Source organism: Schistocerca gregaria, chromosome X (assembly GCF_023897955.1).
Source record: "Schistocerca gregaria isolate iqSchGreg1 chromosome X, iqSchGreg1.2, whole genome shotgun sequence".
Lineage (NCBI taxonomy): Eukaryota > Metazoa > Arthropoda > Insecta > Orthoptera > Acrididae > Schistocerca > Schistocerca gregaria.
Genome location: NC_064931.1, coordinates 506,568,466 through 506,583,406, shown reverse-complemented (window position 1 = coordinate 506,583,406; position 14,941 = coordinate 506,568,466). Strand labels below are relative to the sequence as shown.

The 14,941-nt window shown below is 36.7% G+C and overlaps 1 protein-coding gene across 6 annotated transcripts in view; it reads right to left on the bottom strand.

Annotated features, from left to right (window-relative positions):
* LOC126297383 (phosphatidylinositol 4-phosphate 5-kinase type-1 alpha) overlaps positions 1-14,941 on the bottom strand; it is a gene marked incomplete in the record, with an annotated part of 309,051 nt that overhangs the window by 222,264 nt on the left and 71,846 nt on the right. For all 6 annotated transcript variants that reach the window (XM_049988111.1, XM_049988110.1, XM_049988114.1 and 3 more), the window contains 1 exon segment: positions 13,671-13,758. In XM_049988111.1, the coding sequence (XP_049844068.1) occupies positions 13,671-13,758 (88 nt within the window).

The window sequence follows — 14,941 nt, the reverse complement described above, 5'->3', positions numbered from 1 at the left end:
ATGTAGAGAGAACAGGCAGAAACTTCAAAACCTGTTTTCAGGCTCAACCACTTCGAAAAATCAGTTATTGCATAATGTATGCTGGAAACGAAACATGCCATCAGCAATCTATAAAACAATTTGGTAGTACTACATAATGAAGCAACTGGTAAGACCCTAAATCTGTTAGAACAACTGGAGATATACCTCCACAAAATCAAAAAGAAGAATGTACGTTAAATGAATGGTCAGATTTCGCACGCCACAGCTATTTCAGTAATTTTAAAGACCTATTCTAAAGTTATTTGCTGCATATGTCAATTGTTTAATAATTATATCTTTAGCACTACAAATAAATTCATCTTTGACCACATCATGAACAAAAACATCTGTGAAATGTTTACAAACATGCGTCTTGAATGAAGTGATATGTACGAAAACGATGGAGAAAAGAATGTGTGCTGGTGCTAAAACATTAAAACTGATTTTCTTGGATTATTTGGTAGGTTTACACTGTTCATCTTTTCCACTATTTCGCACATATTTTCTGCGTTTGACTTACAAAATTCATAGCCTAGCATCAGACCCTTTTGTGACAGGAATATGCATTTCACCTCATTCAAGAGAAAAAATAAAGCATGTATTAAGATGAATTACACCTGATGATGGACCCACAGAGTCCAAATTGCACTGCGTACTTAAAAAAGAAAACCAACGAAAAGTTGTGACTGAAGGCGTTTTTTAATTCATACCTCCAGTGTAAAACATTCAGTGAAAAGCAGCAACAAGCCTACATAGTGGAAGAACTATTGAACTGGGCTCAACAGTATGAAAGAAATGACATTCTTACACACACACACACACACACACACACACACACACACACACACACACACACACACAGTTTTGCTGTTTTGGCCTTATGCCACACTGTGAATTCAAATATGACATAACCCAATAAAATCTCACATTTGATAAAGAGAGTTTCAGAAGACACAAATCAAGCTTCTGTGGAAAAAGAATGTCAACAACGAACAAATTCATCAACTGGTGCCACTATATCAATGAAACACAACAGAAAAGAACTGGATGAAAGACAAAAGGAAGGAAGATTTGGGTTTAACATCGTGTCAACATCTACGTCAGCAGAGATGGAGCACAAGGTTGGAATATTTCAAGGTCATGGAAGGAAATTAGCAAGGCCCTTTCAAAGGAACCATCCTGGCATTTGCCTGGACCAATTTACAGAAAGCACAGAAAATCTAAATCTAGACAGCCGGATGCGGATTTGAACCACTGTTGTCCTGAATGCAAGTCCAGTTTGTGAACCACTACACCACCTTGTTTGTTCAGATGAAAGAAGTATGGCATGCTCTTGAATGTGGTCCCTATAGCAATTGTGAAAGACAACCAGGACTTTGTCTCTCCATACAGCAGGTAGTAAGAGAAGAGATACAGCAGTTTATGGTAAACAGAATTGTTGGATAAAGTACACAAGAGATAATAGCCACGGATGTTGAACCCATACGCCATAGAACATTGAAGAGAAGGTGTATCAGTCTTCAGCACTGTTATCTGCCACCAGTTGAAGGTGAGACTCTTGCCAACTCAGAATTATGCTGTAGCTGTTAAATGACAACCCAGAATTCGACCAATGCAGTTGCAATCAACTCCATCAAGTATAATGCCCCTGAGAAGGACAGACATTTGAGGGCTGGTGTACAATACACCAGTATGTTTCCACAGTGGATGTCCTGAATATAATGCATGCTACTACTGAAAAAGACAACGAGTATTCGATGACTATTACACTTCAAGACATAAACCATCACAACAGTTCTATTCACGTAAGTCAACTGCAGACATTTACAATCGACCTGTCGGACAAAACACATCACCAGATTGCAGGCGAGGTCACTCCTCAACACACTGTAGTCATTCCCTGTCACCGTAAATTAGTACCAAGCACTTGGCTAGCCACCAAAAGCATGAAAACTAAGTGAGGTGACTTTCTACTATGGAGGTGAGAGTTTCACTAATGAAAACCCACCATGGACAACAGTTTCCAAAATGTTATGAAATCTCACTGACGGCAAACCTGTCTGGGTACCAGTTGACTCAGGGGCTTCTTTTCCTGCTTTGACAGAATATAGTCACCACAAGTAGTTTCACACTGTAGAAGATCAGAACTCCAGATTGATGGAACCCTTATAACAAGCACACACAACAAAGGCTGCTCTGGGCCATTGTTGCAGTTGAAGACATTGTTATCCAACTGTTATCAACGAGATGTGTTCCAGTCATCAATCTAGATGCTCCCTTAAACACTGAAGGATAAGTCAACTATAAAAAGTTACTCAGTCTCGCAAAATAAATCTGCATACCTGTAATGACCACAAGTATTGCATATTGTAAAGGAGAACTTTGGATCAGTAGCTGTAAAGAGAAACCACAACTTATCTCTAAAGGTACAAGTGTACCAACAGCCAAACAGTTTGGGACTGGCAACTCTGTGCCACTGATGAAGAAGCAGGTCCACTACCACTACAAAAAACACAGTGCATGAAAATACTATCAGACTACCAATGGGATCTGGTCTGACTGGGGACCAATGTCAGTGAGAGTTAGTCACTTTGTACCAAATTCTGGATGCTTTCAAATCCAGAGTAGAGAAAAGAATCAACAGGTGTCCCATGGTAAAACACTGTATCAAGATGGAGGATCATCCACCAATCAGTCAATGCTGTAGGCTGAACAGCACATGATTTTGAAGGAAGTAGAGAAAAAGATGGCATTATTGAACCTTCAGAGTGTCCTTGCTCCTCTCCTGTGGTCCTCACGAAGAAAAAGGATGGCACACAGGATTTCTACATGACTACCTATGACTGAACAAAAAAAGTCAGTCAGTCTAGTCACTGACGTGCACTGACGACACACTAAACTACTTGAATGGAACAAATTATTTCTCAACTATGGATATGCAGATAGGCTGCTAGCAAATAGAGTTTGGCAAGGCTGCCAAGGCAGAGACTGCCTTTGTAACTCCTGACAGCCTCTACGAGTTCAAAGTTACGCTGCCTAGACTCTGTAACGCTCCGGTCACATTCAAGCTTATGATGAACAACCTGCTTTGACACATTAAATGGATTATGTGTTTTGCTCTCTGGATGACATTATTGTTGTTTTCAAATGCATTTGAAGAACACGTAAGCTGGCTAACAACTGTGCTGAAGTGTGTTCATACTGCAGGCCTTCGCCTGAATCCTAAAAAGTGGTGCCTCTGCGTCAACCAAGAAATAAAAATCTTTGGCAACCCAGTTAATTGCTGCTGAACATAGGGAAGATCCAGCTTTTTAAAACTATAGAAGCCTTGAATAAGAAGTAACTGACAAAAGGAGAATTCCAGTTAATAAGCAGAACATCGTGTAGGAGAAATTATGATCCAAGAGAACATAAATGGATGCTTCATCATCCCAGCTCGTCTACTGCCAGCTAACTTGGAGTATTTCCATGGCACTCTAACATTTGGTCACCTCAGATTCATGAAGACTCTACACAGGACCCCAGTATCATTGACCAGGACTCTACGGAACCATTAGACACTATGTGAGGCACTGAATGGAAACGACAGTAGTGGAAACGTGTGCCACAGTTGCCTCCATGGAATCCAATTCCAACTCAGCCCACAACTGTACCATTCTACTGCACTGGAATCTACCTTTTTGGGATGTTCCAAAAAGTGACATATGGGAATTGATGGATAATAGTCTGCACTGGCTACCTCATCTGCTACTCCATCTGTGCCGAGTGCCAAAGCTCTTGAAATTGCAAGGTTCTTTGTAAAAGGCCTAATTTTGAAGCAGAGAGTAACCCATGTGATCATCTCTCATCACAGAAAAGTTTTCCAGTCGAGACTAGCATTAGAAGTAATCTCATGTTGCGACAGCAGCCCTAAGATGACAGCTGCTTACCATAAAAAGGCAAATTTCCTCACAGCACATTGTAATAAGGTTTTAGCAGAAATGCTCTTGATGTACACAGATGTCAAACAGAGAGACTACAGTACAATGCTACACATTGTAGCTTTTGGTTATAATACAATTAAGCAAGACAGAACAGGATCCACATCGTTCTTTCTGCTCCATGGTTGCAAAGCTGGAATGACGATGGATACCTTTTTCCTGTTTCAAATCAGATGGCACTCAAGATGACTCCATGTCATACCTTGTCACCAGGACCAACAAAGCAAAGCAGTTGGCTTGTGTACAGCCACTGGATACTCAGTAGGTCACAGCACTATAACACCAAGAATTGGACAGTGAGGGCAGACTGGGGGACTTGGTATACAGAAAGTCTGATGATCAGAAAAGTTACCAACGTGCTACTCTGGGTCATACCATATGCTTTGTCACTTGTCAGACATCACATAGGAAGTGGAGGGCTATGCTCTTCATCAAGAAGGCAGAAATTGCAGAGACATAGTCCATGTCCTCCCTACTACAGTCTTGAGGCACTTATGGGGACTTCTTTTTTGAGGAAACTTAAGGCCCACTCAATGACTGAAAAGCTTTGACAGGAGGGGCCCTACCTTCGATACTCATCACAGTGAAAAGTACATGACAACACAACCTGAATGTAACACATGCTGCCATACAAAGAACTACTGACAAGATCTAGGTATGGGATGCTGTAGTTGGCTTCAACGAGAACTTCTGAAAGGGTGGGTCACTGTTCTGAGCAATGCTGAGAGTTGTGCTGTATCCAATGTGGAGTAGTGGTTAGCACTGTGGCTGGTGTGCTGCAGGTTGCCAGTTCAAATCCGATCACCAGCAAGAATTTGTCATTAGTATCATTTCTAGAAGATCCCCAAGTTCCAGAATATTCTATGTCTGTATACACAGCACCATTCTTTACACTGCAGGAAATACTAAAACGAGCTACAAATATTTCTGAAGGGATTTTGTTTTACCGTTACTATTTTCTGGCCTAAGCCCATTGTCAGACAATGGAATTGACTTCTTTGAAAGTTTTATAGTTGCATCTTCATGAACAGCTCTCCTTTAGATATTACAAGACAAGAGCTTGACTTTCTTTTACAATCCATATTGATGAATGAACTGAACTAAATACAAGATAGTAGCTTTGACTTTTCAAATTTTACTATCTCAAGATGGCCTTAGGCCTGAAATTAGTGACAGTACAATAAAAAAATCACTCAAAAAACAACCATGTGGCTGGTTGCAATATTTTGTAAACTATAATTTAAGAAAACACCTGTTGTGTTCTCTAAGCAAAATTGATAAAATAAAGCACCACACTCGATCCTGGAGTTCAGGTCCATTCTTTCTGTATGTTGGTGTCCATAATAAGCATGCTTTCAATGTTAAGTGGTATACTGCACTGACAATGGTCTTTTCAGATTTGGACTAACTAATGGTTAAGATGTGACAACATAATGTCAACACCCCTGTGGATTGTGGGCAATATGATCCGAAAACTCAGGAAGTTGAGAGAGATATATAGAAACTGCTCTCTTTCAGGGTATAAAGTACATATTCTTGTTAGCATTGACGTTTTCACCAATGTTGGTATATATTCTTTGAAGCAAACACTTGTGTCCAAGTGTCCATCATGGATTTAAAATATGGCTACAAATTTTATAACGCCAAACTTGTCAAACAAATTTCTTAATCACAAATCTTAGCCTCCAACTGTTCCTCACTGCACAAATTGCACATGAAATTACACTCCTCTTACACACAACATATGTGTATTCCACAGAAATGAAGAAGAGAGTGCAGTGATACAGCACAGAGTTGAATGGCATAAGAATATGCAAATATCCCAGCAAGTGAAATGAAGTGCAATGTATTTCAGGAACTCACTATTCACTATTCAAGAAACTTTCTTGAGAACAAGTGATACAAAATTATGAAGAATTTTAATAATATTTAAGGTTTCACCTTTCTTGCACTTATTTGAGTTGTTATAAAATTAATTTATTATCTGTGAAAAGTGTTCTTTTCCTTTAAATTTTCAGCAGACACTGTAACATTCACATACTCAACAGCTTACATCAACATGGAAACATACTCCAGCAACAGCCATGTGTAGTGAAAATGTATACGAAGTTAGCAACAGATCTCTGAATATACAGCCAAATAAATCAGCTATCTGACATTAGCCTCTTACATAAAGCATGCACTATTCTGAATAATAGTGTCACAGCATGGGGATAGCAAGAGAAGGGGAGAAAGCATTATAGTGAAAAGCTGAGATCATTTCCATTTCAAAATGCAGGACTTTAAACCAGTTTTCTTGCAGTGGGGCATTTTGCATATTTCAATATAGGTTACCTATAAAATAGCTGGGAGGGGTCGTAATAATAGAAGGTCACATGCCCCAAGGATAAACAATAAAATATTTACTTTTCTTTACATTGGAATTTCAAAATTGCACTTTCATACTTTCAACATGATACTGATTTTGAATATATATGTTTACTACTGAACTTCAAATTCAAGATGACGACAACATTCGAGACCTGTAGCAAGTATCTTTGTTCCTGAAAAACAAATTTCACTGACTGTATTCAATATTTCATACACAACGTGGTTAGCCAGTGCCCAATGAGACAAATATTGTTTACTGCTGAATTCACTGCATCCCATGATTCAGATTACCGAATATGTTTTGTAACAGTTGATACAACTAAGAGTTTCTTAAAGTATGTTCTTCATAAAGGCCATAATATTATGTGCATCTTGCTTAACTGATACTTTTAGTAAAACACTGAGGTGTGTTAAATACAACTATAAATCTTTTGGTCTGCATGAGACCGAAGGGGAGACATGTGTCTGATATGCCATGAAGAGTAACTCATTTGCTAGTTACTGTCACACAAGTAGATATGAATGAGTAATGTGAAAATGTTTCATCTCCTCCATGCACAACACCCACTACTGATGCCTGTATTTCCTTATTTGTGATCATGGCTCATCATTCAATTACAATTCCTTGTTTATGAATCATCACCTACAAGTAACCACACCAAAAATTTAAGGTGTTCTCGGGTAAATCATTAATCACTATATTCATGCCTTTGTTTCAATTATAGCCAAAATACAGGACATCTTTGAACAAGGGCCAAAACTACAATGTATGGTGACATGAGAAGTAATTCAAAATAGGGAAATGCCGGTTAAAAAGAAAATTTCTACATTAAAAACAGAGGTTTTGAAATCAAGAATTTGACTATTGACAGAAATGAAATTAAATTTGTTGCTAATCAGTTAAAGTCTTTCTATGGACAGTAAGAATTAATGCAGTAAATATTAATTTAAACCCACTTTCCTGAGATATGCACAGTTCTTAAAAAGTTATGAACATTTGTCAACCACTACAAGGACCATTTTTGTTTCTTGTTTTTGTACACATGACTTCTTTGAACAGCTGCACTAAAGTCCATAACATCTGAACCTACCCAGTTTCAATAAATCAATTATGCTCCTATGATGACCATGGACATAATCATGAGTCATTTTTTAGCAATTTTAATATTAGAATAACAGTTTCAGTCCGTATTTTAAAAATCAATATACATAAATTCTGAGAAATGCTGGAGGTTTTGTAGAAATTATTTTTACTTTTCTCTCTCAAATGGGCCAGCAGAAAAGCAACTGACTAAATGCAATATAAAAGAAGGATTAATACACAAAATAAAATATTATTATGCAACAACAATTCCTGTGTGATGAAAGGTATCGCACAAAGTAATAATTTTTCATACAATTTGTTACTTGGAATTGCAATGCAAGGTTATTAACATACATCTTTATAATACTGTTTTCAAACAAAATTACTTTTTAACATGCTTACACATATTCTGCACTGAGACATGCAATGAAGTATAACACGTAGACCTACAGACAACAATAAAAATGCACAAAGACAATAATATACACAAATTTCAATTCTTCAAGTATAACAATACACGACATTAAGACACTGTACAGTATTTACAACAACTAAATATATAATAAGCCAGCATACAAATAGAACACATCTGAAATAAATAACAGACAGTAACAAACTCTTTCCTTGTCTTACAAAATAAAATAAACAAACAAAAACAAAAGACTTTTATGATGACATCTTGACTAAAATGCTACAAGCATTAACTGCTATGTGTAACATGAAGTCCAACTGTATTACCAGCTGACACACAATGAAAGCCTTAGTAAAAGGAGATACAATAATATACTTTTAGGAATAAAACATTGATCATATATGAATTAGATACTCATAATGAAGAAACCTGTTCTTTAGAAAATTATGTACACTACCTGTACAACTGTTCATTTGGCATTAAACAGTCACAACTCTTTTGTACTGCCAGTTACAACTTCTGATCATTTAGAAACCTTTTGTAGCTTACCAGGTGTACATCTACACCTATGCAATCCACCATGATTTAGAAATGTGTTTTCAGTGTCATGTTTGAGAAAACTGCCTTTCAACATAATGAATCATGTGTAATTTCCTGTAAACTACTGTGTATCTTCAGTCCAAATGCTTGCATAGTTTTGATGTGGTCCATTCAGTTCATTTCTCTAAATGAATGAAACTACAGAAACATAAATTAGCTTTCTTCTTTCATTATTTAACTTAAAAAGGAGCTGTGTTTGTTGCAAGGTGTCCATGAAGAAAGTGTGTGGAGAGATGGAACTAATACTGATGGGCCAAAATATTGTAATCACCTGCTTAACAGCTTGTTTTTCCATTTAGGGAAATAAATACATCACTGATTCTAAGTATCTGGGATCCGACAGTTTGTTGGTATGTTTATGGAGGTCTGTAGCATTATATGTCAATGTACAAGTCATGTAAATCATATAAATAACTGAAACTTCCTGGCAGATTAAAACTGTGTGCCTGACCGAGACTCGAACTTGGGACCTTTGATTTCGCGGGCAAGTGCTCTACCATCTGAGCTACCGAAGCACGACTCACGCCCGGTCCTCACAGCTTTACTTCTGCCAGTATCTCGTCTCCTTCTGTAAAGTTTGGAAGGTAGGATGGCCAACCATTTAGCACCTAGTGGTAGTTTCACTATCCTCCTACTTCTTTCTGTAGACATGACAGCAGCACATGAACATTCAACCAGCTTTGCCATTTTCAAGATAGTTGTTCACAGGCTACATGCAATAATAATCTGAGTTTTGTCGAAGTCATTTATCTCAATGGATTTTCCCATTTGCAGCCCATATCTTCAACACGGTAATCCACCGTCTGTGTCTGCTCCACTTACACACATTTGTTACCGCGTCAAGTGCCTGCAAAGCCTCCAGGCTGCATCCACTGTTGCAGTGGGCAGTGGTCGTAATGTTTTGGCTTATTAGTGTATGTTATAAACTGCTTATGGCTGTGAAGCACATCTACAGATAGTGAGCATCAGATTGATCTCTCATTACTGTGAATGCGTATCTGACCTATTAAGCTTTTCCTGCTAAGATCACAGAGGATCCCTGTCTTGCACCCACCTAGTGATGTGCAGTGATTAAGAGACTGAACCCACATTCAGGAAAAAGTTTCAAATCCCCAGCAGGTCATTCATATTTAGAGTTTTTGTGGTTTCACTAAATCACTTAAGGCAAATGCCAGGATGCTTCCTTTCAAAGAGACACAGCTGCTGAACCTGAGCAGCTGTTTCACCCCTAATGGCTTTATTATGAATGGTCTGCTAAACAATAATCTTTCCTGCTTCTTTTGCATGTATATTTCACTTCAACAACAGTGGCAGATTACACATGGTCTTGAGGATGGTGTTCCAGAAAACATATGTCGGAAAAAGCCACAAACAAGTCTGAGACAGGGGCTGCCACTAAAAATGAGTCACGGGCTGGCAATACTTATTATGTATGTAGCAACACCTATTATGTTTGTGCAGAAATTTCTCCCTCAACTTTATTCAATCAAAAACAAAGCAGGAAAGTCGCATAGGCCATCCCACAAGCAACTGAAAATAGAGGGTACAGTGAGCTGTGGACCACTGGCAATCAGCATGAAGACTGCATCTCACCTAGATGATGAGACCAGCCTCGGTTCCCTTCAAGGACTGTAAACATAAGTGTTCAGATTTTTAAAGCATCAATACAAGAGCAAAACCAGTCCTCTGCTTTTGATGAAAGTGGGAAAGGATTATGTAAATCTTATTCCTTCTGAAATGTACTTGACTGCATATTTCTCAATGTGCACTGTATGATGGAAATCCATGCAGTTATCATGGGCAAATGAGGGACACCCATGACTGCAAGTAGTCATTGTAGGGACATGGTGCTTGGGTGTAGGACAAGTATTTTTAACTTTTTTATGTGTAACGTGAAATTCCAAGTTTTTTAATGAATGCCTGCCACACTGCAAATAAGATAGGAACAACAATGCTATAATACCAGTAGTTAACTGCCAACGTGTTTTAAATTTCCTTATGCTGGACAGGCACATGAACCCAGAAACCAGCCTTTTACAAGCACTACTCTTTCTTCTAACAGTCCTAGTCCTGTAAGGTATGAAAGGGAATTTATGTGACATTTGGAAAGTAGGAGTTAGGTACTGGCATAAATGAAGATGTGGGGTCTGGCCATGGGTCATGCCCCAATAGTTCAGATGATATGAGCATTTCTCACAAACAATGAGGTTCTGTGTTCATATCACAGTCCGACACACAGTTTTAACCTGGCAGTTTCAAAACAGTCCATGTTTCACTGCAGAGAGGAAGATTTGTTCTGCCAAAGTGTTAACTACAAAATCAAACAATTCGTTTTTCTACAGAAAGTAGTGATGCTTTTATATTAGGCATTAACATCAGTCTGAAATACAAAGTACTGGGCTGGAAATTTTTAACAAGTGTTAGACTTATAAAAAATGAAGAACATGTATGTGTGCCTTGTGAAAACAATAATATGAAAAACATTTTGAAATGATCAGTTTTTAGCTAAATAACATGAAATTGGCTTCTTTAACAGATATCATGAAATTTTTAATTTTGCTGTATAAAAATATTATAATTCTCAGGATGGCAGTTTATTAATAATCCTAACTGACAGATAATGCATGATAAAATTGCATTTTGTCTTCTACTCTCATCAAGCCTGAGGCTCATGTAAAATTTTAAAATAATGGTTAATTTCCTGAGTAACAATCTTTGATGTGATGAGGAAAGTACCACCAAATTTGACCAAAGTAATACTGAATCTGACAACATAACTGATTTTAGGGAAAAAACACAAAATTTGCCAAAAACACCACCAAATTTGACAATAAATAACACTGAAGTTGGCAACAATAAATAACAGCGAAACTGGTACAAAATAACACAGAATATGTCAAAAAAGCAACAAATTTGGCAACAAACCTCACACCCAATTCGGTAAAAAGGTACTAAATTTGCAATAAAAGCACCGAGTTTGGGAAAAAAGAACAGTGAATTTGGAGAAAAGTAACAATAAAGTTGGCAAAAAATAACACCAAATATGGCAAAAAAATAACACCAAATATGGCAAAAAAATAACACCAAATATGGCAAAAAAATAACACCAAATATGGCAAAAAAATAACACCAAATATGGCAAAAAAATAACACCAAATATGGCAAAAAAATAACACCAAATTTGGCAAAAAAATAACACCAAATTTGGCAAAAAAATAACACCAAATTTGGCAAAAAAAATAACACCAAATTTGGCAAAAAAAATAACACCAAATTTGGCAAAAAAATAACACCAACCTTGGCCACAAAAAAAGATTTTTTCCTGTCCCTATTTTAATAACAAATGGATGTGGTTAGGTTGTGAAGTATCAAGGAAGTCACTTGTAAAGTATCTTAGAAAAACTATAACATAATTACACTTCAGTAAGGTACACCAAACGCAACATCTACTTGTTATTAGAAACTATCCTGATAAACATACCAGCTTCTACCGTCTGTACATTCAGCAATAGTTTGAGAGCACTTGTCCTTTCCTGTCCTTGCATCCCACTTCAATAGCCAATATTTTGTAACCTTGAATGGAGAGCACGAAAGAAATCAAACTCTATTTAATACCAAAAGTTTTTGTGTTGTGCCACTTTTTCCAACTTTTAATGGGAGCTATTGCACAAAACATCTGCAAAACCCAGCCTGAACACTATGAAAACTGAGTTCATCAGAAAGGCTCATAGATTAAGTTAATAGGTACAAAAGGTGTTGAATTGTAAAAGATACCTGTATATCATCTGGACTATGAATATTATGGTTTGATAATCAGCTGTTTTTCAGTAAAGATAAATTAACCTTCAACCAGTAATACAATTACTGCAACAAACCTAAACGAACCTTTCAAAGGTAAGTGGTTCTCACACCAAATTGGTTCTTTACAGACAATAAGTGATATATGTAACAGGTTTGGTTGAAACCGATCCTGTGGTTTAGGAGGAGATGTGATATATAAATACATCAATTTTTATAATACATATGGGTTCACATACATTCCTGAGGAGTTGAGAGAATCACAAACAGGTATGGGCACAGAAATTCAAACACTTCAAGAAAGGTCATCCGCTAAATATAATTTCATTTGATGTGACCATTTTAAATTTGTTTATTTCATTTACTGTTGTTACCAGCTACCTTTTGTTTATGAAAGACAACTCTGAAAGCTTAAGCCAGCAACTATGTATCTGTAATTCTTCAGGCCTTCTTGGTGATCTGTTGACAACTTGAGGTGTCGGATATTCAGAATACCTGACACTTCAAAGATGTCAACAGAATGCTGGGAAAGCCTGATGCTGGTATCTGGCATAATGGCCGACACCTCAAAAATATCAACTACATATTTGTTGATGATTATCTTGTATTAGTTTGATTCTGCTGGTTGAACATTATTACAAGAAATGGTTTTTAGACTCGGTTTCATCAAATTATTGCTTCTTCATTTTTATTTTCATTATTTTCTTTTTTGCCTGCATTATCGAACATCCTGCATATTACAGTTTCATGTCTAATAGACTAGATGTAGCTATATTTACGGCTGCCACCACTTAACTACTACTATTGCTGACTTTTAATTATAATTATTTTAATAAGTGCCATATACCAGAAAAATTTAATTTGAAGATAGACCAACACAATTAAGAAATTTCACTGTTGTGCAGTTAGCACTGACATCTGTTAGGTGCAAAAATATCAAATCTCTGTGTCTATTTAGACACTCATTTCAGTGGGATCAATAATATTATAACTACAGCTGTTATCAATTATTTTCATGTTTCAATCTGCCTGTTTATGTGTAACTTTACTCGTTCCACTTCCCTAAAATCTCTCCACGATCAGATTTAAGACACACAATGTATGAATACAAGAACAAACTTAAACCACTAGCTGCAATTACAAGTGAAAACACTGATTTATTACACTTCACAAAATACTACCACTATTTTATTAAACCCCTTCTAAACACTCCCACTGTATTTCATAAATAAATGCCTGCAGGGAGAAGGAAAAAAAGCTTGTGTATTGGGCAATTCAGTGAAGCCGCTGGTAATAAAGTGGCTTCATGTTACACAAGTGAGGTTCACCATACCAAGAATGCTATTAACTGAAAGGTGTTTTTGCATCAACATGAGAAGTTCTGAATATCCAAGATTTAACTTACGGGATGGTATTTTCTTGAACACTGTCTTCGCCATAAAGCCTTGAAACCTTTCTGCATAAAAGGCTGGCCTATGCACCGAAACGGTGTCCTGAAAATGTAAGCATGGATAACAACAACAACAATAATAATAATAATAATAATAATAATAGTAACAGTAGTAGTAGTAATCACAATTATTATGCTTCAGAATAACTTTTGTTTGATACATTGAAGCAATTTGGTGAAATAGGAAAGAAGGAAAGAAAAATAATAAGGAAAATCTTGGAAACAAAATATGACAATGAGAAATAGAAATTTAAACATAATAAAGAAGCTTGTGAAAGAATAGAAACAATATTAGATAATCGAGGAAGAGAGGAATTGTATTCTATGAACACATAGAAAGGCTGGTTAAAAAAGGATAGTTGAAGACTGTTTAGTTTTTTGACAGAATCCCAAAAGCATCAATAACATGTATCAAATAAGTTAATGCAGACATGAGGGAAACTGATGAAACAGAGGAAGAAATAGGGGACAGAAAAGTTCAGAGCAAAAATAAGTTACATGGCTTCCAAGAAAAAACAAAGACAAAGACAGGCACAATATGGGCAGAAAAAAGTGGAGAAAACATAGTGAAAGAATAAACTACTGGAAAAAAAGTAAGGGGGAAAAAACAAGACAAGTCCCTCATGTGGTCATTGGTAGGTCACACATGGAAGCATGCTCCTTATCAAATAACCATCAAGAACATTCCTTCCTGGACAAAACTGTACTTCAAACCTGACTTGATGACAACTTCAACTTCGAATGAGTGGGTTTCTACAGGTGTGGAATTGGTGAACCACCTGAACGTTATCATTCTGTATTAGATAATGTCAAAGAATATATTTTCGATGATTATGTTTCTGTTGTGTCTAATAAACTAACTGAGAACACTAGTTGTGTCTATCTGCGATTCAGCATCTCCACTATATGGTAAGTAGCAATTTTCCTTTTCATAATATTGAGAACACTATTAAAATACATGTTGTGGCAATACAAATGAATTACAACTTACCATGAAAACCATAAGACGAAAGTCTATTTTAATAAAAGAAAGTATCTGTAAACACAAGTGCTCCTAGGCTGGCATGAATTAGTAAGATATTATGCACTTCGAACTTTGAAATGGACTGTGCTCACTTGCTGTCCTGTGTCACAATAAAGTAGTATTGAAAACTTTGCAGTTGGATTGTATTCATAAAGTAGTCAAGTTAAGAAATCACTCATTGCCATACTTTCATAAAGTAAGT